The sequence below is a fragment of the Mobula birostris genome, chromosome 20 (assembly GCF_030028105.1).
Source record: "Mobula birostris isolate sMobBir1 chromosome 20, sMobBir1.hap1, whole genome shotgun sequence".
Lineage (NCBI taxonomy): Eukaryota > Metazoa > Chordata > Chondrichthyes > Myliobatiformes > Myliobatidae > Mobula > Mobula birostris.
In genome coordinates this window covers 24,997,750-25,024,429 of record NC_092389.1, presented here as the reverse complement: position 1 = coordinate 25,024,429, position 26,680 = coordinate 24,997,750, and the positions used below count along the sequence as shown (strand labels likewise).

Below are 26,680 nucleotides of genomic sequence, written 5' to 3'. Positions count from 1 at the left end.
CGCTTCGTCAGTGACAACCATCCACAGTTTGTTGTAGAACAGTTTCAGTCATTCCTAAAATTGAATGGAATAGGACATACTGTATTACATCTGCACCATACCACCCATCTACAAATGGCTTGGCAGAAAAGTTAGTCCAGATTCTAAAGAAAGCACTGCGAGCAAAGTCAGCAGAACACTGAAACAGAAGCTCGCCAATTTCCTCCTTGTATATTGCAGTGTAGCAGTTACTCACAGCCAACAACTCACCAGCTATGCTGCTCCCAGGTCACCCCTTGCATTCACACTTGGATCTCTTCAGACCCAATCTCAGAGGAAATATAAAGGATAAACATCTGAGACAAATTGAAGGCTCCCCAAACAAGGAGACTCGATGTTTCGCTCCTGTCAAGCAATCCTGTGATCAAAAGTGGGTACTTGGGAAAATTAAGGATAGAACTGGACGACTGTCCTACACAGTGGAGATTGCGTTTGATGTCATCTGGAGACCAGTTGAGGGGAGCAGTGGCAATTGTTAGAGAAGGAAGATGGCCAGAGCTGTTTGAACCACTTCCTGCAGTCCCAGGGTCAACTCCTACCACCACTATGTAGGAAGTCTCAGAACAATCCATGTTCCAAACCTATTCTGGTATCTGTCCCCCACTTCTCCTTCGCTACATCGACGACTGCATTGGCGCTGCTTCCTGCACGCATACTGAGCTCGTTGACTTCATTAACTTTGCCTCCAACTTTCACCCTGCCCTCAAGTTTACCTGGTCCATTTCCGACACCTCCCTCCCCTTTCTAGATCTTTGTCTCTATCTCTGGAGACAGCTCATCTACTGATGCCTACTATAAGCCTACTGACTCTCACAGCTATCTGGACTATTCCTCTTCTCACCCTGTCTCTTGCAAAAATGCCATCCCCTTCTCACAATTCCTCCGTCTCCACCGCATCTGCTCTCAGGATGAGGCTTTTCATTCCAGGACAACGGAGATGTCCTCCTTTTTTAAAGAAAGGGGCTTCCCTTCCTCCACCATCAACTCTGCTCTCAAACGCATCTCCCCCATTTCACGCACATCTGCTCTCACTCCATCCTCCCGCCACCCCACTAGGAATAGGGTTCCCCTTGTCCTCACCTACCACCCCACCAGCCTCCAGGTCTAACATATTGTTCTCTGTAACTTCCGCCACCTCCAACGGGATCCCACCACTAAGCACATCTTTCCCTCCACCACCCCCCCCGCTTTCCACAGGGATCGCTCCCTGTGCAACTCCCTTGTCCATTCATTTCCCCCCCCCATCCTCCCCCACTGATCTCCCTCCTGGCACTTATCCTTGTAAGCGGAACAAGTGCTACACATGCCCTTACACTTCCTCCCTTACCACCATTCAGGGCCCCAGACAGTCCTTCCAGGTGAGGCAACACTTCACCTGTGAGTCGGCTGGGATGATATACTGCGTCCGGTTCTCCCGATGTGGCCTTCTATATATTGGCGAGACCCGACGCAGACTGGGAGATCATTTCGCTGAACACCTATGCTCTGTCTGCCAGAAAAAGCAGGATCTCCCAGTGGCCACACATTTTAATTCCACGTTCCATTCCCATTCTGATATGTCTATCCACGGCCTCCTCTACTTTAAAGACGAAGCCACCCTCAGGTTGGAGGAACAACACCTTATATTCCATTTGGGTAGCCTCCAACCTGATGGCATGAACAATGACTTCTCAAACTTCTGCTAATGCCCCACCTCCCGCTCATACTCCATCCGTTATTTATATACACACATTCTTTCTCTCTCTCCTTTTTCTCCCTCTGACTATACACCTTGCCCATCCTCTGGTTTTCCCCCCTCCCCCTTTTCTTTCTCTCTGGGCCTCCTGTCCCATGATCCTCTCATATCCCTTTTGCCAATCACCTGTCCAGCTCTTGGCTCCATCCCTCCCCCTCCTGTCTTCTCCTATCATTTCGGATCTCCCCCTCCCCCTTTTAAATCTCTTACTAGCTCTTCCTTCAGTTAGTCCTGACGAAGGGTCTCGGCCTGAAACACCGACTGTACCTCTTCCTAGAGATGCTGCCTGGCCTGCTGCGTTCACCAGCAACTTTGATGACTGAGCCTTAGATTGTTTCATAGCCACAAGTCTCACCTGCCATGCAGAGTGACCCCCCCCCCCGGGGTCAGGAAAGATATTGTTATGTTTTTTAATTCCAAAACATAAAAGCAGTTTAAAGAAAAAATGGAGAATTTGAAATGTGAGTCTAACTTAGTTCTTTACTTTAAATGAGGGAAGCATGTATGACGTGGTGGCATTAAGATGTATGCCATTTACGTACTTTTACATATAACCTGTAATAAATTATGTAAACAATGAAGAATACTTAATCAAACAATATTTACATATTACCCAAATATTACCGAAATGTTAAATACACAACTGACATTATTCCACAAGAGCTGCGTTCTATTTGAGTGGGAGTTTATAGCTAAGCAGGGACAAGTACAAACATGAGAAAATCTGCAGATGCTGGAAATCAAAACACAAAATGCTGGAGGAACTCAGGAGGCCAGGCAGCATCTATGGAAAAGAGTAAACAGTTGACATTTCAGGCCAAGACCCTTCATCAGGACTGGAAAAAAAAAAGGAGAAATCAGTGCAAGAAGGTGGGGGAGGAGAGGAGGAGGGGAGGAAGAAGTACAAGGTGGTAGGTGAAACTGGGAGATGGAGAGTGGTGTAATAAAGAGTTGGGAAGTTGATTGGTGAAAGAGATAAAGGCCTGGAGAGAAAGGAAAGGGGGAGGAGCACAGAGGGAGGTGATGGGCAGGTCAGGAGATAAGGTGAGAGGTGGAAAACGGGAATGGAAAAATGGTGAAGGGGGGGGGGGCGCAGTTACCAGAAGTTCGAGAAATCAATGCTCATGCCATCAGGTTGGAGGCTACCCAGAAAGAATATAAGGTGTTGCTCCTCTAACCCGAGTGTGGCTTCATACTGGCAGTAGAGGAAGCCATGGACTGACATGTTGGAATGGGAATGGGAAGTAGAACTGAAATGGGTAGCCACCTGGAGATCCCATATTTATTAGTGGATGGCACATAGGTTCTTGGAGAAGCGGTCTCCCAATCTACATCCTTCCTTCCTCTCACAGCTTTTAACCCCAAAGCTTTCTCACATTGCTTACTATCCTCACAAAACACTCAATGCCCCAGCACTTAAAGAATTTGGACTCGCAATCTCTCCTAATGCTTTTTTTTCAAATCTTGGGTTAGTCTAATTGAATTTTATCAGAAACAGGTCCACATTCAAAACAACATAACCTTAAACTCTTACTTGCTTTGTTGATTTCGATTCTGTCTACTGTCTTCATCACTGGACAATAAGTGACTACTTATTTTTCGCTGCTTATTTTTCTGTTTCCTAGAAACCTGCCATTCGCTTTTCTCCAAACAACACCTATCACCCAATCCCACTGACTGTTCATTACCTCTGTCTTCTCTCTCACTTCCTGTCATCTCTTTTTTTTTAATATAATTTTTATTGAGTTTTCAAAAAGAATACATGAAAAGATAGTATCTACCCCCCCTCCCCTTAACCCTCCCCCCCTATATAAAGTCCTACCTAAAAAAGAAAAGAAGAAAAAAAAGAACCGCCTGGGTATTGGAAGGTTTCCACATGCTCCATGGAATTCAAAATAAATTTGGTATACTTATTCGTTACTTTCCCCAAGGGACCAAGATCTTTATCGGAGCACTTAAATATGCCATCCTATCTTTTGTAAATAAGGGCGCCAAATATTCAAAAATGTTACATATTTATCTCTTAAATTATAAGTAATTTTCGAGTGGAATAGAACTAGCCATTTCATTATTCCAACGATTCATACCTAAATACGGATCAGATTTCCAAGTAACTGCTATAGTCTTCTTAGCTACTGCCAATGCAATTTTTATAAATTCTTTCTGATATTTATGCAATTTTTATAAATTCTTTGATATTTATTCAATTTAAGTTTCGGCTTTATCCCTTCAATATCACCTAATAGAAATAATACAGGGTTATGTGGAAGTTGAGTTCCAGTAATTTGTTCCAATAAGACTTAAATTTATCCAAAAGGGTTGAATTTTAAAACAAGACCAAGTAGAATGTAAAAGACCAAGTAGAATGTAAAAGACCAAGTAGAATGTAAGACCAAGTAGAATGTAAGACCAGACCAAGTAGAATGTAAGACCAGACCAAGTAGAATGTAAGAAAGACCAAGTAGAATGTAAGAAACTTCTTGTCATCTCTACACCCACTTCCTGCCTGACAGCAGCTCACAATAGCAGGCTCAGTTCTTTGCTCCAACCAGCTCTGCCAGATCCTGGCTATGCATACAGCCTTGAGACCTGCTCTGTTCCTCAACTCAAGCTTCCACTGTTCGGTCCACCAACTGAAACTCTTGACCATGCCTGCATGCTTTTATGCATTGAGCTTCTGCTACATGATTGGCTGATTAGATGTCTGCATTAAAAAGCAGGTGTACAGGTGTACCTAATAAAGTGGCCGCTAGGTGTATTTCTTCATATATTATTGAACTGAGGTGCAGCTGTCAACCACAAAATCTGTGACTTTTTCATCCACTTCAGTGTCTATCCTTCTGCATTTGGGCCATAGATACACACTTCTGTCACCAGCAGTTTAGTTGACCGTTGCTATCTTCAATAAAGGCTATTCTATCGTCAACCCAATTATTTGTTGATTGAGAAACAACCGAAATGTCCCCTGTTTTTGGCCAGGGTTTGTAACTGAAATATCTCAATCATTTTCCATTGAAGAGGAGGTAAACAACATTGGTCAAATATACAAGAAGGACTCTCCAATTTTGGGAAGATTGATTTTTTTTTGAATCTCTGAAAGAGATGAATGGGTACAGTTCCCTCTGTACTTGTAAGCTATATGGTCTTGAAAGGATCATTGGCTTTGGTGTAGAAGCTACTCTATAGCATTCATTTCAAGAGAATGAGAACATAAAAGCAAGGATGTAATGCTGAGGCTTTATAAGGCTCTGGTGAAGCCTCACTTGGAGTATTGTGAGCAGTTTTGGGCCCCTTATCAAAGAAAGAATATGTTGACATTGGAGAGGGTTTGAAGGAGGTTCACAAAAATGATTTCAGGAATGAAAGGCTTATCATATGAGAAGCGTTTGATGGCTTTGGGCCTGTACTCACCTGAAGTTAGAAGAAATGGCCGGGGGCGGGGGGTGGGGGGGAGATCTCATTAAAACCTATTGAATGTTGAAAACCTTGATAGAATGGATGTGAAGAGGATGTTTCCTACTGTGGGGCAGTTTAGGACCAGAGGGCAATACCTCAGAATAGAGGGATGTCCATTTAGAACAGAAGAGAGGAATTTCTTTTAGAATTTGTTGCCACAGGGAGCTGTGGAGGCCAGGTCATTGGGTATATTTAAGGCAGAGCTTGATATTCTTGATAAGTTGGGGGGAGAATGCAGGAGAATGGGGTTGTGAAGGTAATGGATCAGCCATAATCAAATTGCAGAGCAGACTTGATGGGCTGAATGACGTAATTCTGCTCATGTCTTGTGGTCTAATGGTCCTACTCACACTTCTCAGTCAGACCATCGGTTACGTGAGTTTATGAGCTGCCAATTTGCAGAGCAGGGTTAAGGACTTGGCTCCAATGAGAGGTAACATGAGAAATTTATAGCTTAACGGTGACAGTGCAGTGGATACAGACAGCTCACTCCACATGGACATTTACTGTTACTGACCTACAATGCACTGGCACTAAGAAAGAGTTTAGCAACAGTTCATTCAATAGAGTGTGAAGTCTGAGCTGAAAGAAAACCCTAGCGATTAAGTGCAGAATCCTCCTGAGAAGAAATAACATAATAGCTTGGCTGAAGCGAGCGGGTGTTGAATTCTGAAGAAAGGTCATGTAGCATTGAGCCAAGAGAAATAGTGAAACAGCATTGCAGTGAGTATGGGTGAGGGGCTCCAATGAGAGGGGATAATATTAATGAAAGTTATTCCTTCAGAGACATAAGTCACATACTTAAGGTACTCTTCCACTGTGATGGAATTGTAAAAATTTAACTTTCTCTTACCTGTTTTATCCAATAATATGATACACAATCCCTTCTAAAAGCCGTTTGTTTGAGTAGTAGACAATAAAGACTATATTTATCTTCCGTGTCTCTTTCATGGCTAGTTGACATGTGAAGTTAGTTTTGTGTCATGAAGACAGTGAAAGTCTTGGGTAGAAATTTTGATTCCAGAAAATATTTCTAGAAATATGTGAGAGGAAAGGGAAAAAAAACAAACAAGGTAATAAGCTTGTCAAAGGATTGGAACAAGGTGATGCATCTTACAGGAAAACTGCTCAGTGTCCCCAGCCATTGAAGGAAAATACATTATGAAAGTCCAGATCAAAGGCATCATTTCAACAATAGCTTGGCAATTTAGAATAATGGGCAATTCACAATCTTGAAGGAAGGCAGTTCACAGGAGGAGGCTATAATCTGTTTGAACACCATGAGGTTACTTTACAGCATTCTTAAAACATTTAAAACTCACAGCAGATTTCTATGTTATAAAAGATTTCCAAATTACAAACCATTTCTAAAACAACAGATTTCCAAAGCACAGATACAACTTTTATAAGTTAAAAAGGCATACCGACAATGCAGACGAATCAGTTGTCTGCTGCAGAAATCGAAGGCAGAGGAATGGATTCCAATTCACCCCATGTTTCTGTCATGCTTCTTGATGTTTCTGGATCATTCCAAATAATCCTGGACTGCTCTCTACATTTATATTATTTTATACTATTTGCCACCTGGGTGACTTCAAACACATGTCAAAGTTGCTGGTGAACACAGCAGGCCAGGCAGCATCTCCAGGAAGAGGCACAGTCGATGTTTCAGGCCGAGACCCTTCATCAGGACTAACTGAAGGAAGAGTTAGTATGTAAAGGGGATCATGGGACAGGAGGCCCAGGGAGAAAGACAAGGTGGGGGGAGGGGAACCCAGAGGATGGGCAAGGGGTATAGTCAGAGGGACAGTGGGAGAAAAAGGAGAGTGAGAGAAAGAATGTGTGTATATAAATAAATAACGGATGGGTTACGAGGGGGAGGTGGAGCATTAGCGGAAGTTAGAGAAGTCAGTGTTCATGCCAACAGGTTGGAGGCTACCCAGACGGAATACAAGGTGTTGTTCCTCCAACCTGAGTGTGGCTTCATCTTTACAGTAGAGGAGGCTGTGGATAGACATGTCAGAATGGGAATGGGATGTGGAATTAAAATGTGTGGCCACTGGGAGATCCTGCTTTCTCTGGCGGACAGAGCGTAGGTATTCAGCAAAACGATCTCCCAGTCTGCGTCAGGTCTCGCCAATATGGAGAAGGTCACATCGGGAGCACCGGACGCAGTACATCACCCCAGCTGACTCACAGGTGAAGTGTCGCCTCACCTGGAAGGACTGTCTGGGGCCCTGAATGGTGGTAAGGGAGGCAGTGTAAGGGCATGTGTAGCACTTGTTCCGCTTACAAGGATAAGTGCCAGGAGGGAGATCAGTGGGGAAGGATGGGGGGGATATGAATGGACAAGGGAGTAGCATAGGGAGCGATCCCTGCGGAAAGCGGGGGGGGGCGTTGGGCGAGGGAAAGATGTGCTTAGTGGTGGGATCCCGTTGGAGGTGGCGGAAGTTATGGAGAATATGTTGGATCCGGAGGCTGGTCGGGTGGTAGGTGAGGACAAGGGGAACCCTATTCCTAGTGGGGTGGCGGGAGGATGGAGTGAGAGCAGATGTGCGTGAAATGGGGGAGATGCAGAGTTGATGGTGGAGGAAGGGAAGCCCCTTTCTTTAAAAAAGGAGGACATCTCCCTCATCCTGGAATGAAAAGCCTCATCCTGAGAGCAGATGCGACAGAGATGGAGGAATTGCGAGAAGGGGATGGCATTTTTGCAAGAGACGGGGTGAGAAGAGGAATAGTCCAGATAGCTGTGAGAGTCAGTAGGCTTATAGTAGACATCAGTGGATAAGCTGTCTCCAGAGATAGAGACAGAAAGATCTAGAAAGGGGAGGGAGGTGTCGGAAATGGACCAGGTAAACTTGAGGGCAGGGTGAAAGTTGGAGGCAAAGTTAATAAAGTCAATGAGCTCAGCATGCGTGCAGGAAGCAGCGCCAATGCAGTCGTTGATGTAGCGAAGGAAAAGTGGGGGACAGATACTAGAATAGGTACGGAACATAGATTGTTCCACAAAGCCAACAAAAAGGCAGGCACAGCTAGGACCCATACGGGTGCCCATAGCTACACCTTTAGTTTGGAGGAAGTGGGAGGAGCCAAAGGAGAAATTATGAAGAGTAAGGACTAATTCCGCTAGACGGAGCAGAGTGGTGGTAGACGGGAACTGATTAGGTCTGGAATCCAAAAAGAAGCGGAGAGCTTTGAGACCTTCCTGATGGGGGATGGAAGTATATAGGGACTGGACATCCATGGTGAAAATAAAGCGGTGGGGGCCAGGGAACTTAAAATCATCAAAAAGTTTAAGAGTGTGAGAAGTGTCACGAACATAGGTCGGAAGGGATTGAACAAGGGGTGATAAAACAGTGTCGAGGTATGCAGAAATGAGTTCGGTGGGGCAGAAGCAAGCTGAGACAATAGGTCGGCCAGGACAGGCAGGTTTGTGGATCTTGGGTAGGAGGTAGAAACGGGAAGTGCGGGGTGTGGGAACTATAAGGTTGGTAGCAGTGGATAGGAGATCCCCTGAGCGGATAAGGTCGGTGATGGTGTGGGAGACAATGGCCTGGTACTCTTTAGTGGGGTAACGATCGAGGGGTAAATAAGAGGAAGTATCCGCGAGTTGTTGCTGTGCCTCGGCAAGGTAGAGGTCAGTACGCCAGACTACAACAGCACCCCCCTTATCGGCGGGTTTAATAATAAGGTTAGGATTAGTGCGGAGGGAGTGGAGAGCAGAGCGTTCTGAAGGAGTGAGGTTGGAATGGGAACAAGGTGCGGTGAAGTCGAGACGATTGATGTCCCGTCGGCAGTTAGTGATAAAGAGATCCAGAGCAGGCAGAAGACCAGAGCGGGGTGTCCATGAAGAAGAGGAGGGTTGAAGACGGGAGAAGGGGTCATCGGTGGGGGTGGAAGAGTCCTTGCCGAAGAAGTAGGCTCGAAGACAGAGACGGCGGAAGAAGAGTTCCGCATCATGGCGAACACGGAACTCGCTGATGTGTGGGCGAAGGGGACAAAGGTGAGGCCCTTACTGAGGATAGAGCGTTCTGCCTCCGACAGTTGAAGGTCGGAGGGGATGGTAAAGACCCGGCACGGATGAGAGCTGGGATCAGAGGGGGGAGGGGGGAGGGGGGAGGCTGGGGGGTCAGTGGAGAGGGGAGGGTTGGGGTGAGAGGAAGATGGAGCCTCTGAGTACCCAAGAGCTGACGGTGGGATCTGAAGGAGATGGGATTGCAGAGTATTGGTGGGGGAAGGGGAGACGGGAGTCACAATAGCAGCATAAAGACCCGGCCTGGAGTTCAAGGCTGGAGTGGCAGTTGGTGGTTGCGCAATCGCTGTGAAGGTGTCCATGGTCGTTGCTGGAGTCCGGGTTTTGAATATGCCCTGAGGTGTTGGAGCTGGCGAGATCAATGGCAGAGGCCGCAATCTGAAGTTCATGCCCGCTAGTTTCAGGGCCAGCAGGCTCTGGCGTCCGCAGATGAAGGATCTTGCGATCTTTGTCTAACATGACAAAGTCAAAAAAACGGCGATTGCAGGCGTGAATCCGACGGAGGATGAAATAACGGGTAGGACCATTACAGACAGCGAAGAAAGTGTCCCGAAGGTGTGGAAGGGTCTGGGATAGGGACACCAAGTACCTCCTCATGGCGGAGGGAGTCGCCTTCAGAGCTTGACGGGAGAAGCGGCGAGAGGCAGAGTCAATAAAATGTGAGTACCTGGGATCCTCAGAAGGTCCAAATTGAGAGGCTCGGAAATGAATCCTAAAGCCAACTGGAGTAAGTTGGCGACGGAGGCACATTCCAAGAAAGGATATATGGCTGTGATAGCGAGTCTGAGGTGTAGCTATGGGCACCCATATGGGTCCTAGCTATGCTTGCCTTTTTGTTGGCTTTGTGGAACAATCTATGCTCTGTACCTATTCTGGTATCTGTCCCCCACTTTTCCTTCGCTACATCGACGACTGCATTGGCGCTGCTTCCTGCACGCATGCTGAGCTCGTTGACTTTATTAACTTTGCCTCCAACTTTCATCCTGCCCTCAAGTTTACCTGGTCCATTTCTGACAGCTCCCTCCCCTTTCTAGTTCTTTCTGTCTGTCTCTGTCTCTGGAGACAGCTTATCCACTGATGTCTACTATAAGCCTACTGACTCTCACAGCTATCTGGACTATTCCTCTTCTCACCGTCTCTTGCAAAAATGCCATCCTCTTCTCACAATTCCTCCGTCTCCGCCGCATCTGCTCTCAGGATGAGGCTTTGCATTCCAGGACAACGGGGATGTCCTCCTTTTTTAAAGAAAGGGGCTTCCCTTCCTCCACCATCAACTCTGCTCTCAAACACATCTCCCCCATTTCACGCACATCTGCTCTCACTCCATCCTCCTGTCACCCGACTAGGAATAGGGTTTCCCTGGTCCTCACCTACCACCCCACCAGCCTCCAGGTCCAACATATTATTCTCTGTAACTTCCGCCACCTCCAACGGGATCCCACCACTAAGCACATCTTTCCCTCCCTCCTCTCTCTGCTTTCCGTAGGGATCGCTCCCTACGCGACTCCCTTGTCCATTCGTCCCCCCCATCCCTCCCCACTGATCTCCCTCCTGGCGCTTTCCTTGTAAGCGGAACAAGTGCTACACATGCCCTTACACTTCCTCCCTTACCACCATTCAGGGCCCCAGACAGTCCTTCCAGGTGAGGCGATACTTCATCTGTGAGTCAGCTGGGGTGATATACTGCGTCCGGTGCTCCCGATATGGCCTTCTATATATTGATGAGACCCGACGCAGACTGGGAGATTGTTTCACTGAACACCTACGCTCTGTCCGCCAGAGAAAGCAGGATCTCCCAGTGGCCACACATTTTAATTCCACATCCCATTCCCATTCTGACATGTCTATCCACGGCCTCCTCTACTGTAAAGATGAAGCCAGACTCAGGTTGGAGGAACAACACCTTATATTCCGTCTGGGTAGCCTCCAACCTGATGGCATGAACATTGACTTCTCTAACTTCCGCTAATGCCCCACCTCCCCCTTGTACCCCATCCGTTATTTATTTATATACACACATTCTTTCTCTCACTCTCCTTTTTCTCCCTCTGTCCCTCTAACTATGCCCCTTGCCCATCCTCTGGGTTCCCCCCCTCCTTGTCTTTCTCCCCGGACCTCCTGTCCAATGATCCTCTCATATCCCCTTTGCCAATCACCTGTCCAGCTCTGGGCTCCATCCCTTCCCCTCCTGTCTTCTCCTATCATTTTGGATCTCCCCTTCCCACTTTCAAATCTCTTACTATCTCTTCCTTCAGTTAGCCCTGACGAAGGGTCTCGGCCCGAAACGTCGACTGTACCTCTTCATAGAGATGCTGCCTGGCCTGCTGCGTTCACCAGCAACTTTGATGTGTGTTGCTTGAGTTTTAAATAATGGCATTCCATTTAAGCTATTACCTATTTCTTCTTTCATCTCATGTAAGTTAGAAAAAAAGTATTTACAGCACAGGTTACAATGCCTTCAAACAACACTTTATATAATTACTTTCCAGCACACAACAGAGGTGTGTTGCTTGAATTTCCAGCATCTGCAGAATTCCTTGTGTTTGCATAATTACTTCCCACATGTGCCAAGTTTACATGTCGGCTTAGTCTAGAGCTCTAGTTGCCTACCTAACTAAAGAAATTCTATTGATTACAAATCTATGCTTAAATTGCACGGTTATGTTGATAACATTTAAGAACCTCTTGTATTTAATGTGACGATCGCGGTAACCTTCCAACAGGAATCGATAAGTTTCGGCGTAACTGTGGTAGAGACCTGTGTTGTGTCCTTATTACCACGTTTCTTCTATTTCGACCTTGCGCTTTCCGTAGGTTAGTTTGTTTACGAAGGTGTGTTTCCCGGCAACAGTTTAGTAATTTGGTAACTGAGCAACCTAGCCGAGAAACGGGTGGATTTGCAGGGATCCCGCACTGGGATTGAGCGGAGGAAGAGGGAGAGACTGGGATCGAGAGAGAAGTGGGGTAGGGAGAAATCTGAGACGAGGTTAATAACTTTGAGATACAGTGGAGAAACCAAGGACAGGGAAAAGAAAACTGGAAGTGCGAGTGGAGATTCGTACGACGAGAAGCGGGAGAACCTGAGGTGGGGAGAGGAGACATTTGAGCCTGAGGGAGAAGACTTGGGATAGAGAGGGGAAGGCTTGGGAGAGGGAGAAGGGGAGAGAGAGAAAATAAATAAAGAAAGAAAGACCGGGTGTATCAGGGGGGTTTACATACCTGGAACAGGGGGAGGAACCTGTGAATGGAATAACGATCAAACACATTGAAAGAGATAACAGAAAAGGCCGGACGGATTTGTGTGGGATAAGGAACACAGGAAAGAGAGAGTCAAAGTTCCTAATTAGCAGAAGGTGGGAAATCATATATTAATCTCAGGAGGTTGTACCGGCATGTCAGTGCCATTTTCCAACACCACCCTCCGAATTCCCCGTGGCTTTGGGACTTTGTTGGAGGGGCTGTCCAGAGAAGTGCTGAGAGAACAGCCACAAGACATCATAGAGTTTGCTGCCGGATACTTTGAGGATCTGCTGAAATCCAGGACGGGTAACTCCATTTATTGCCATACTTAAACTGTCTACCGTACATTGTCCTCAATCTCTTAATGCCTCCAATTCAAACATCTTTGCCTTTGCATTATGATACCACGATGTCTCTAGCCCTGCTGTCTGCTCCAAATTCAGCCTCTTGTATATTCTTTACTGCTGCTGACTTCAACTATTCTCACCCCTAAATTCTGGGATTTGCTCCTTCTCAACCTTTAAAAATGAATCTGAGACGCCTACCTACCTGTTGAAGTGCAGCGAGAGGTTCGAGTTAAAAACAAGGCAGCGAAGCACGTATCTCTTTGGAAGGGAGAAGAGAGCAGATAGTTAAATTAAAAATAGGCAAAGAGTTGAATGTTCTGGACTGAATGTTAACTTTAATATGGCTGGTTGCATTAATGCTTTCTAAGCTCTTTAAATTAGTGTCTGGAATTTATGTTGATAAGGCGAAACAATAAATAAAATGTGTTTCATGCCTTTCGCATAAAGTCTCATAGCACGTCAAGAAAGACTCCCTTGGCTGATGAATCATAAGATATAGGAGGAGAATTCGGCTATTTGCTGAGAATTAGCTGAGTCTGCTCCACCATTCAATCATGGCTGAATGGATGCCTTCCCATGTTGAAAAACACGTTCAAGAGGATTGAGGGTGGAAAGACCATAGCCGATGTTCTGGATGACAGACCTTAAGTGTGTACAGCAAAGACTGACACCAACACCGATCAGTTTATTGAGCCTCATACATAACCATCAGACTGGGTGTGTGGCAAGTGGTGAATGCAATAAACTCAATTGACCTAATCCTCATCAGTCTTATCTGTTGCAGATACATCTTCCCTGACAGTGTTAGTGGATGTTCCTACAGAGTCATTTTCCATTGCAAGTTCACAGAATATGAACCTCACCAACAGTTCGTTGTACATTCCTACTTGTCTATGACCCGAATCAACCACATTATTGAATCTGGAGGCACACATAGGTCAGATTAGGTAAAGATGGCAGATTTCTTAGTGAATCAGAGGGAATTTTTTTTTATGACAGCCTATTAATTTCCTGTTCCCCATTTCCCCCAAGTGTTTCAGATCAATGCTATCTTATCCCATTACATCCATTTGTGAATCCCTGACTGAATGAACTGTTCTTGGATAAATGTGCAAGAACAAGGCTTTGACTTGGAGATGGAGGGAGAAGTTCCAAAAATAGCCCATCTCCATCAGACAACATACCTGTCACAATTCCAAAGGCATACCACAGAATTAACAGTGCCTTTAACTAATCTACTGTATACTAGTACGGTGTAGCAGTGCTGGCATCTACCCAACAAATGCAGTCGTTAGTCACAACATGCAACTTGCATATCACAACATGATACATAAATATTCATATATACATTGTAAAGGTTAACTAAATATTAATCTTACAACATTTGCAATTATACACTTCGTACTAAAACTTGTGAAATGAAAAGGTTGTATGATTAAAAAGTAAAATTTTTGTCAGCACCAAAAATACTGAAAAGGTTAAATTTGTCACAGTAGTTTCAAATGAATTCACTGCATAACACTTATTTCCATATTTATTATTGGAACATATTTCTATTTTCTCTCCTCTCCCTACTACCTGCTGTTCAATTCAGTCTCTGGTATAGACCCTGCAGATTGGGCAGCACGACTAGAGGATCGATTCTACAACAACTATGCGTTCAAGGTATGTGTTTGCAGTTAGTGACAATTTATTCCTTAAGTTCCCAAATATGTGAAATTCAATTTAAGATATTAGAAATTAATATATGATGCACTTACTCTTAAAGTGGTTTAGTAACTCCTGCCAGACAGTTGAATGTTTTGGGGAAATGGACACACAATGTTATGTTGGAACGTTATAGTGAGTAAGGCATTGGTGAGGCTGAATCTGGAGTACTGTGTTCAGTTTTGGTCACCAAATTACAGGAAGGATATAAATAAGGTTGAAAGAGTGCAGAGAAGGTTTACAAGAATGTTGCCGGGACTTGAGAAACTCAGTTACAGAGAAAGGTTGAATAGGTTAGGACTTTATTCCCTGGAGCGTAGAAGAATGAGGGGAAATTTAATAGAGGTATATAAAATTATGATGGGTATAGATAGAGAGAATGCAAGCAGGCTTTTTTCACTGAGGCTAGTGGAGAAAAAAAAAACAGAGAACATGGGTTAAGGATGAAGGGGGAAAAGTTTAAAAGGAACATTAGGGGGCCTTCTTCACACAGAGAGTGGTGGGAGTGTGGAATGAGCTGCCAGATGAAGAGGTAAATGCGGGCTCACTTTTAACATTTAAGAAAAACTTGGACAGGTACTTGGATGAGAGGTGTATGGAAGGATATGATCCAGGTGCAGGTCAGTGGGACTAAGCAGAAAAATGGTTTGGCACAGCCAAGAAGGGCCAAAAGGCCTGTTTCTGTGCTGTAATGTTCTATGGTTCTAATGCTTCAGAATCAGAATCAGGTTTATTATCACCGGCATGTGACGTGAAATTTGTTAACTTAGCAGCAGAAATTCAATGCAATACATAATATAGAGAAAAAAAAAATTATAATAATAAATAAATAAATCTATTACGGTATACGTATATTGAATAGATGAAAAATCGTGCAAGAACAGAAATAAAGTGAGGTAGTGTTCACGGGTTCAATGTCCATTTAGGAATTGGATGGCAGGAGGGAAGAAGCTGTTCCAAATTGCTGAGTGTGTGTCTTCAAGCTTCTGTACCTCCTACCTGATGGTAACAGTGAGAAAAGGGCATGCCCTGGGTGCTGGAGGTCCTTAATAATGGACGCTGCCTTTCTGCGACACCATTCCCTGAAGGTGCCCTGGGTAATTTGTAGGCTAGTACTCAAGATGGAGCTGACTAGATTTACAACCCTCTGCAGCTTCTTTTGGTCCTGTGCAGTAGCTCCCCCATACCAGTCAGCGATGCAGCCTGTCAGAATGCCCTCCATGGTACACCTATATAAGTTTTTGAGTGTATTTGTTGACATGCCAAATCTCTTCAAGCTCCTAATAAAGTATAGCTGCTGTCTTGCCTTCTTTATAACTGCATCGATATGTTGGGACCAGGTTAGATCCTCAGACACCCAGGGACTTGAAACTGCTCACTCTCTCCACTTCTGATCCCTTTATGAGGATTGGTATGTGTTCCTTTGTCTTACCCTTCCTGTAGTCCACAATCAGCTCTTTCGTCTTACTGACATTGAGTGAAAGGTTGTTGCTACGACACCATTCCACTAATCGGCATATCTCACTCCTGTACACCCTCTCATCACCACCTGAGATTCTACCAACAATGGTTGCATCGTCAGCAAATTTATAGATGGTATTTGAACTATGCCTAGCCACACAGTCATGTGTATATAGGGAGTAGAGCAGTGGGCTAAGCACACATTCCTGAGGTGCACTAGTGTTGATTCTCAGCGAGGAGGATATGTTATCACCAACCTGCACAGATTGTGGTCTTCTTGTTAGGAAGGCGACGATCCAATTGCAGAGGGAGGTACAGAGGCCCAGGTTCTGCAACTTCTCAATCAGGATTGTGGGAATGACGGTATTAAATGCTGAGCTATAGTTGATGAACCATCAAGCCAACAATAAGAAGTTCATCGAAGAAATCCAACTCCATGCTGCTCGCTTTGTGTTAAACGATTACAGCAGGAAATCCAGTGTCACCAACATGCTCTCTGACCTTCAATGGGAACCACTTGAAAACCGACGTATTAAACTACGGTTAATTTTCATTTTCAAAGACGTTCATAACATTACTCCATCAAACATCCAAATTCATCACAGGGTCAATTCAACGCAACAGCAATCTGGACCTCACATATTGGAGACTCCTTCATTCAATAAGATTTGCTACCAGTACTCCCTCTACCCAAGATCAACAAGAGAGTGGAATCTTCTGCCGCCAGACCTGCACAGTATTTCTGACATTAATATTTTTAAAGATAGATTCAATCAAATCGATTTATGGGATCTAGTCAAAAAAGCTCACTTTACAATTTAACCCTCACGCCGTTCACACCGACTGTGCGTTATAACAGCCGTCCGGCAGTGCTTGTGCAGTACCAAGCAGAAGCAGAAGCAGAACAGCATCCTGACATAGGTGTTTGTGTTGTCCAGGTGGTTGAAAGCCTTGTGGAGAGCCATTGAGATTACATCTGCCGTTGACCTATGGTGGTGATAGGCAAATTGCAATGAATCCAGGTCCTTGCTGAGACAGGAGTTCAGTCTAGTCATGACCAATCTCTCAAAGCATTTCATCACTGTAGATGTGAGTGCTACTGGATGATAGTCATTAAGGCAGCTCACATTAGTCTTCTTAGACACTGGTATAATTGTTGCCTTTTTGAAGCAAGTGGGAACTTCTACCTGTAGCAGTGAGAGGTTGAAAATGCCCATGAATACTCCCGCTAGTTGGTTGGCACTGGTTTTCAGAGCCTTACCAGGTACTCCACCGGGACCTTCTGCCTTGTGAGGGTTCACTCTCTTTAAAGGCAGCCTAACATCAGCCTTTGAGACAGAGATCAGAGGGTCATCGGGTGCAGCAGGGATCTTAACAGCTGTAGTTGTGTTCTCCCTTTCAAAGCAGACATAGAAGGGACTGAGTTCATCTGGTAGTGAAGCATCGCTGCCATTCATACTGTTGGGTTTCGCTTTGTAGGAAGTAATGTCTTACAAGCCCTGCCAGAGATGCTGTGGATCCGATGTCGCCTCCAACCTCGTTCAAAATTGTCTCTTTGCCCTTGAAATAGCCCTCCGCAAAGCATACCTGGTTTTCTGGTACAGGCTTGGGTCACCAGACTTGAATGCCACAGATCTAGCCTTCAGCAGACGACGTACCTCCTGATTCATCCACAGCTTTTGGTTTGGGAATGTGCAGTAAGTCTTTGTAGGCACACACTCATCCACACAGGTTTTAATGAAGTCGGTAACAACTGCAGCATACTTATTCAGATTTGAAGATGAATCCCTGAATACAGTCCAGTCCACCGATTCAAAGCAGTCCTGTAGGCGCTCCTGTGCTTTCCTTGTCCATACTTTCTTGGTCCTCGCTACTGGTCTCTGTCTCTTCAGTCTCTGCCTATACTCAGGGAGTAGAAGTACAGTCAGGTGATCAGACTTCCCGAAGTGAGGACATGGAATAACATGGTAGGCATTCTTGATGGTGGTGGTCCACTGTGTTGTTTCCTCTAGTATTGCAAGTGATCTGTTGATAGTAGTTGCTTAGTAATTTTTTCAGACTGGCCTGGTTCAATTCAAAGTCTTAATCATTGTCTGTAAGATTATTGTGGGCTTGAGCATCAAAACAGAAAATACCTTTCTTGCAGGAGAATCAAAGACTGTCTTCAAAGGCCTTTTTAGAGCCCTTACTATATTTTTTTGTCTGCTAGTTTACTCAAAACCACCTGCAAATTTATTTAATTAACTAATAACAGTTCTAATACCACAAATATTATATCCATGTATTCATATATGTTGGGCTACATGGTTGTGAGTCAGACTGAAGTGGATAATCAGGTAATTGATTAGACTATCTGGTTCCTGAGCTGACAAACTATCAACTTTGTTGTAGCCTTTCTTATTCCACATTTTGGGATGGCAGCCTGCTTAAACAGTTCCAGAAAGTTGACCCACCACAACAGTCCTCCATGACTGTCCAGTTGACCTTGTATCATATTGAGCATCTGCTTGTTTTCAAGGTTTGTTTTCAGTTTCCCATATTATCCTCATATACTTTCTTATGATAGAGGATCCTTTGAGCCTGTCCCATCAATGCCATTTTCTCTCCTCATTTCTTTGTCACCTATTCTTTCTCACATACCCAGTACCATTCACACCATTGAGTGGCACAGTGCTGCTATAGCTGGTGCAGATGACTCACAGCTCTAGTGGCCTAGGTCTGACCCTGCCTGTGCCTTAAATATGGAGTTTGCATAAGCACCCTGTGACTGTGTGGATTTTCTCTTAAAGCCCAGAATCTTGCCATGTCCTGCTCTACTGCTAGTCTCAAGTTTCAATTTCGTAGAAGGTCGGATTCACCTCCTCCTTACTTCCTGATTATTTCAAACTTCCAAGTGTGGGCATGCATGCAGTGAAGTCCAAGAGGAGCTAAGCTTGAGAGGCTGACAGACATCTGAACATAGCCCAGTGCTTATTTATGTGCCGATGTAAGGACTATAGGCAGCAATACTATTTGAAGGAGCAGCTCTTCCTATATCAGCTCAGTGAGCCTCATCACTTCTGTGACCCAGTGTTCCATTCTGACCTCTGGTGCTGTCTAAGTGGAGATTATTCAGATATTGCTTCATTTAGATGTGGGCATCTTCATTATCTGAAGAGTTATGAATAGTGATGAGCATTGTGCAATCATCTATGCACACCCCTGCTTTTGACCATGTGCCTGTAGGGAGATCATTGATGAAGCAGCCAAAGATGGTTGGGCCTAGCACAGTGCCCTTCAGAGTTGTTCTTTTGGCTAAGATGACTGAGTTCCAACCATTACAACCAACTTACTTTGTACAAGGTATAAATGCATACAGCAGAGGATTTTCCCCCTGATTCTAATTGACTCCAATTTAGCCAGGGCTCCTTGATGCCATACTCAATCAAATGCTGCCTTGACATCAAGGATCGTTTCTCTCACTTCACCTCCGGAATTCAGCTCTTTTGTCTATGTTTGTACTAAGGATGTAATGAGGTGAGCAGTTGGCTGATTTTGGCAGAACCCAAACTGAGCTTCAGTGAGTAGATTACTGCTAAGTAAGTGCAGCTTGATAGCAGTATCAATTATCTCCTCCATCATTTTGATGATAATCGAGAGTAGACTCATTGGCAGGGTTGGATTTGAACTAACAACACACATCAAAGTTGCTGGTGAACGCAGCAGGCCAGGCAGCATCTCTAGGAAGAGGTACAGTCGACGTTTCGGGCCGAGACCCTTCGTCAGGACTAACTGAAGGAAGAGTTAGTAAGAGATTTGAAAGTGGGAGGGGAGGGGAGATCCAAAATGATAGGAGAAGACAGGAGGGGGAGGGATGGAGCCAAGAGCTGGACAGGTGATTGGCAAAGGGGATATGAGAGGATCATGGGACAGGAGGTCTGGGGAGAAAGACAAGGGGGGGGGAACCCAGAGGATGGGCAAGGGGTATAGTCAGAGGGACAGAGGGAGAAAAAGGAGAGTGAGAGAAAGAATGTGTGCATAAAAATAAATAATAGATGGGGTATGAGGGGGAGGTGGGGCATTAGCGGAAGTTAGAGAAGTCGATGTTCATGCCATCAGGTTGGAGGCTACCCAGACGGAATATAAGGTGTTGTTCCTCCAACCTGAGTGTGGCTTCATCTTTACAGTAGGGAGGCCGTGGATAGACATATCAGAATGGGAATGGGATGTGGAATTAAAATGTGTGGCCACTGGGAGATCCTGCTTTCTCTGGCAGACAGAGCGTAGGTGTTCAGCGAAGCGGTCTCCCAGTCTGTGTCGGGTCTCGCCAATATACAGAAGGCCACATCGGGAGCACCGGACGCAGTATATCACCGCAGCAACTGCTTGTTTTGGATAGGATGTACCTGGGCAGTTTCCCAAGTTTTTGGGCAGATATCAGTGTACTGCAATACCTTGGCCAAGGGTGCAGCAAGTTCTGGGCTCAAGTCTTCAGCCCATTGCCTGAATGTTATTGGGGTTGGAGCCTTTGCTGTATCCAACACCCTTAGCTGTTTCTTTTTTTCGGGGGGGGGTGGTTTACATGGTGTGAAACAAATTAGCTGAAGTTGAGCATCTGTAATGCTGCTGACCACTGGAGGAGAAACTCTTCCTACTCCAACTCTGCATTGGGATGGAGTGTTTTAGTCCATAGGTCAATGCAAGGGTACTGAATGTGCCCGTGTGATGATGCGTTGAATGTTAATTTAGTTGAGACAGCATCCAATTTAAAAGAAATGTGCTAATGGCAGCAAATCATAAGCACAAAAGCTTCTGCATATGCTGGAAATCCAGATTAGCACACACAAAACGCTGAAGGAACTCAGCAGTTCAGGCAGGATCCATGGAAAGAAAGCATCTATGAAAAGGCAGAAAGAGTCGATGTCTCAGCACAAACTGTCAACTCTTTATTCCTTTGCATAGGTGCTACCTGACCTGCTGAGTTCCTCCAGTATTTTGTGTGTGCTAATACCAGACAAGGAGATAAATGATTTTGAGTTAAAAATAGCTTGTGGTATTAAAGGTATTTGTATTTGAGAATGTCATTAACACCTTGTTGTTTCCACCCAATTCTCCATTGATAATTTTCTTGAATTTATCTCTTGGTTTTATTAGTCTATTTTATGTAAACCATTGATGGTAACTTAACAATCTAAAACTATATTTGTTATTTTTTTATTTTGTTGCTATTACTTCTCCACTGCATGTTTCATAATTTTTGTAAGATTTGGTACAAAAAACTTCCCATTTTTGAATGCATTGCCAAGGATTCAGACCACACACGTATCTTGCCTGAATTGCTTGCTTTACATCAATGCCTGTGCAATGCAGGAAATTTCAAGAGCTGCCATATGACATAAACAGAAGTAAAGGAAATAGAAGATTCTTTTTCTGTCAAATGGAAGGGATCAAACTGGCACAAGGGAACATTGCTTGGATTATCCTTGATGTTACATGCAATGAGACAAAAGAGACACTCAGGAGTATTCCAAATACCCTCTACCGCCCAAAGGAAGAGCTATCTACAGTGACTATTTTCTGTGAAACTAAAGGAGCTCCATTCAAATGTGACTAGAAATAGAAGGCGTGCCAAATTAGAATAAAGCAGTGCTTTCTAGCATTTTCCCAAAGGTTTTCGTCCAAATACACACACCAAAAGTATATTCAAAGTTCTTGAAATGCTTACATTTACCCTGCCTCATAGAGACTGCACTATATGAGGGGTGATTGATAAGTTCGTGGCCTAATGTAGACGGACTCAATTTTGGAAAACCTAGCACATTTATTTTTCAACATAGTCCCCTCCTACATTTATACGCTTAGTCCAGTCGTCATGGAGCATACGGATCTTGGACCTCCAGAAAGTGTCCACAGATGGGTGATTGATAAGTTCGTGGCCTAAGGTAGAAGGAGATGAGTTATCAAGCTCTCTTTACATACACATACAGTTCAACTCTTTGAGTGATTATGCAGAAAGTTTGAAGTTAATAACTCATCAGTTAATAACTCATCAAGGGTGATTGATAAGTTTGTGGCCTAAGGTAGAAGGAAATGAGTTATTAACTTCAAACTTTCTGCATAATCACCAGGAGTTGAACTGCATGTGCATGTAACGAGAGCTGTATAACTCGTCTCCTTCTACCTTAGGCCATGAACTTATCAATCACCCATCTGTGGGCACTTTCTGGAGGTCCAAGATCCGTATGCTCCATGACTGCTGGACTAAGTGTGCAAATGTAGGAGGGGACTATGTTGAAAAATAAATGTGCTAGGTTTCCTAAAATTGACTCCTTCTACCTTAGGCCACAAACTTATTAATCACCCCTCGTAGAATGGGATTTGAACCTTTAATCTGACTTAATTTGTAACATCCTCTTATCTGCAATGAGACATATTTCTGTAATGAGACCCATAATTGTCTGTTGGTACATATCATCAATTATGATCAATTCACATGTGACTCGATTCCTTGCAAAATAAGATGACTTGTCACAGAAAGAAATGCCAGACTGGAGGAAGGGTCCAAAATAAGAACCAATTCATTCTTTTGAGGCAAATATTAACATCCTCACCCATGAGAACATCAGAGAGACTGGGGAGAATAAAACCATAAGCTTCCTCGATCTCCCTTTTTTGTTGCCTTTTCCTGTTACCATACAGTATTGTGCAGGTGCACATATACTTGTAATTACTTCACAAATTATGATACAACACAGTCAAAATTAGAAGGTGTCTATGAGATTCCAAATTACAACATGTTTCTTTTTAAGCCTAGAAGAGCATCTTGATAGTATTTCCTAAGTAAGTCAGCATCACACCACTCTGTCTTGTACTTAACCAATGTACAGCACTGTGCAAACATCTTAGGAACATGTAAAAAATTCTGTAAAGCAAAGATGCTTTCAAAATTAATGAAATGAAAAGTTTCTAAATATCAGAAAACACGATAGAGAACAGTAAATAATTAAAAAATCTAAATCAAGTCAATATTTGGTGTGACCACCCTTTGCCTTTAATTCTCTTAGGTACGCTGTCATGCAGTTTAATAAGAAAATTGGCTGGTAGGTTGTTCCAAGCATCTTCAAGAACTAGCCACGGTTCGTCCACAGACTTTGGCTGTCGTGCTTCCTTCTGTCTCTCCAAGTAATCCCAGACAGCCTTGATGATGTTGAGGTCAGGGCTCTGTAGAGGTCATACCATCCATTGCAGAACTCCTTGTTCTTCTTTTTACCAAAGATAGTTCTTTATGACTGTAGAGGATTTTGGCCAATTGGGGTCGGGTAAATACTCTTGCGAGACTTTAGAATTGTGTGTCTGTATTGCTTAATGCCTGGATCAGCAGAAAATCCTTGTGTTGCCCTGTAGCCTACTGCTGTTGACATAAAACTACGTGATGTTGCCCCTAGCCTACAACTGTACACTATGAGGTGATGTTTTTCCCTCTAGCTTCCTTAGAACAATACCAAATATGGAAATGTTGAACAATCCATACCCATTAGACTTGGCCATAAAGGGGCTGCACGTACTGATTGTAAATTGAGTAATTGCTCTCCAGACGGACAGCTCCCCATGTCATGTAAATAAGGAGTCTCCTAATGAAAAGCTTGGTCTGAGTCTTGTGTGGAAACGGAAATTCCCCAGCAATGACCTTAGCTGTGTGTTTGGGGTCATTGTCCTGCTACAGAATGAAATTGGGACATATCAGATGTCTCCCTGATGGTATTGCATGATGGATGAGAATCAGCATTGAGGATTCCATTAACTCTGACCAGATCAACTCCATTTGCAGAAATGCAGCCCCAAACCTGCAGGGAATCTCCACCATGCTTCACTGTTGGCTGCAGACATTCATCCACGTAGCACTCTCCAGCTCTTCTCCGAACAAACTGCCTCCTGCTTGAGCCAAAAATTTCAAATTTTGACTTGTCAGCCCAGGGCACTTGTTGCCATCGTTCAGCACCCCAGTCCTTGTGTTTTTATGCGTGTGTGAGTCTCTTGGCTTTGTTTCCACTTCAGAGGAATGGCTTTTTGGCAGCAACTCTTCCATGAAGATCGGACTTCTCCAGGCAGTAGAGGGGTGTACTTGGGTTCCAGTGGTTTCTGTGAGTTCAGAGCTGGTAGCAATGCTCGACTTTGAAGGGATGTCAATTTGATGCATCTCTCATCTGCTACACTCAGTTTCTGTGGTCAGCCATTGTGTTTCTGGTCCTCAACCTTGCCTGTTTCTTTGTGTTTCTTCAGAAGAGCTTGGACAGCACATCTTGAAACTCATCTGCTGGAAAATTTCTGCTTGGAAAACCTTGCTGATGCAGGATGACCACGTTGTGACTTGTTGCTGTGCTCATTTTTGCAATGGTGTAAGAATAGATGATTTGAAGCTCAAACTGTCACATCTGCCACACCCTCACCTTTTAGCTTGGTTGTCCTTCACCCAGTTTGATTCCTTCTACACACGTTTCTGTTTCAGTTAATCAGTTTAGTTCATTCAAATCATTATGTCATTGATCATTAGCATCCTGTTTGTTATATACCTAGAAAGAAATCAAGTTTTAATTTGGAAAGCATATTACTTGATATGCTACTTCCTTTAACAAAATAAAAAAAATTCTCTGCAACATTTGTTTTTGGAAAATGAATGTTTGGAAATTTAAAATTTGCTCTTTTCTACTGACACACTAATGCAGAAGACAAAAAGAAACACATAAATAAAAATTTATGTAAAGATCTAGGGTGCCTAAGACTTTTGCACAGTACTGTATATAATCACTAATACAATATGTGCACACTGAACAATCCAGTTGGTAATATTGCATTGTACTACAGCTCCCTGAAAAGGACCAGTGAATGGTAGTACCTGAGAACGAACAGCAAATTGCTTCCTGAATGTCCAACTGAGGATAATCAATACCAAATCTGTCATCTTCAACAAAGTGTTGAAATAGGACAGCCATGAGTTGTCACTATAATTTAATAGAGTAGTGGATGAGTTTTTTCAATAGTACATCAGTTAACTGACATTGGCTAGAACATTGCTCAGTATTATAGATGATTCCTATCTTATTCTTGATAGGGATGGATGTGTACACCATTGACCTACCATTAACAGTGCCAACGCCATTGCAAGATTTAGCCAAAAGTCCTTGCAAAAAGTGACACAGTTTCCAAAATCTGTAAAGGCAGTGTCCTACCATCATTTCCAGCTAGCTGTGCCTGGATCTACAATGAAAGTCAGTGACTTTACAATAGTTCAGGGTACTGAGCACAGACGCTACCTTTCATTGAGGCATCCTGCCCAGCTATACAAACTTCAAAAAAAAAGCTGAACCAAAATGACTGCAGGTGGAAATGGTCAGTTTTAAAACAAACAGAAAAAATGTGTGATTGATCTCAAACATGAGAAAATTTGCAAACCCTGGAAATTCAAGCAAAGCAACACAAAATGCTGGAGGAACTCAGCAGGCCAGGCAACATCTAAGGAAAAGAGTGGAGTTGACATTTCAGACTGAGAACCTACATCAGGATCTGACAAAGGGTCTTGGTCCGAAAAGTCAAATGTACTCTTTTCCGTCGATCAGAATCAGAATCAGGTTTATTATCACCAGCATGTGTTGTGAAATTTGTTAACTCAGTAGCAGCAGTTCAATGCAATACATAATATAGAAGAGGATAAAATAAAATAATAATAATAATAAATATATAAGTAAATCAATTACAGTATACGTATATTGAATAGATTAAAAATCATGCAAAAAACCCAGAAATAATATATATTAAAAAAGTGAGGGAGTGTTCATGGGTTCAATGTCCATTTAGGAATCAGATGGCAGAGGGGAAGAAGCTGTTCCTGAATCGCTGAGTGTGTGCCTTCAGGCTTCTGTACCTCCTACCTGATGGTAACAGTGAGAAAAGGACATGCCCTGGGTGGTGGAGGTCCTTAATAATGGACGCTGCCTTTCTGAGACACTGCTCCTTGAGAATGTCCTGGGTACTTTGTAGGCTAGTACTCAAGATGGAGCCGACTAAGTTTACAACCCTCTGCAGCTTCTTTGGGTCTTGTGCAGTAGCTCCCCCCCCCACGCCCACCCCACATACCAGACTGTAATGCAGCCTGTCAGAATGCTCTCCATGGCACATCTATAGATGTTTTTGAGTGTACTTGTTGACATACCAAATCTCTTCAAACTCCTAATGAAGTATAGTCGCTGTCTTGCCTTCTTTATAACTGGGTCAATATTTTGGGACCAGGTTAGGTCCTCAGAGGTCTTGACACCTGGGAACTTGAAACTGCTCACTCTCTCCACTTCTGATCCCTCTATGAGGATTGGTATGTGTTCCTTCATTTTATCCTTCCTGAAGTCCACAATCAGCTCTTTCGTCTTACTGACGTTGATTGCAAGGTTGTTGCTATGACACCACTCCACTAGTTGGCATATCTCACTCCTGTACGCCCTCTCATCTCCATCTGAGATTCTACCAACGATGGTTGTATCATCAGCAAATTTATAGATGGTATTTGAGTTATGCCTAGCCACACAGTCATGTGTATAGAGAGAGTAGAGCAGTGGGCTAAGCACACATCCCTGAGGTGCACTAGTGTTGATCATTAGCGAGGAGAATATATTATCAACATGTGAAGAGCCATTG

The 26,680-nt window shown here is 43.9% G+C and overlaps 1 protein-coding gene across 1 annotated transcript in view; it reads left to right on the top strand.

Annotated features, from left to right (window-relative positions):
* Nucleotides 1-12,147: 12,147 nt before the first annotated feature.
* Nucleotides 12,148-26,680, top strand: part of nrgnb (neurogranin (protein kinase C substrate, RC3) b) — a 66,733-nt gene continuing 52,200 nt past the window's right edge. Inside the window, exons 1-2 of the mRNA XM_072238358.1 lie at nucleotides 12,148-12,809; nucleotides 14,445-14,515. Of these exons, the coding sequence (XP_072094459.1) occupies nucleotides 12,656-12,809; nucleotides 14,445-14,515 (225 nt within the window). The 5' untranslated portion in view covers nucleotides 12,148-12,655. The remainder of the gene's footprint in view (nucleotides 12,810-14,444; nucleotides 14,516-26,680) is intronic.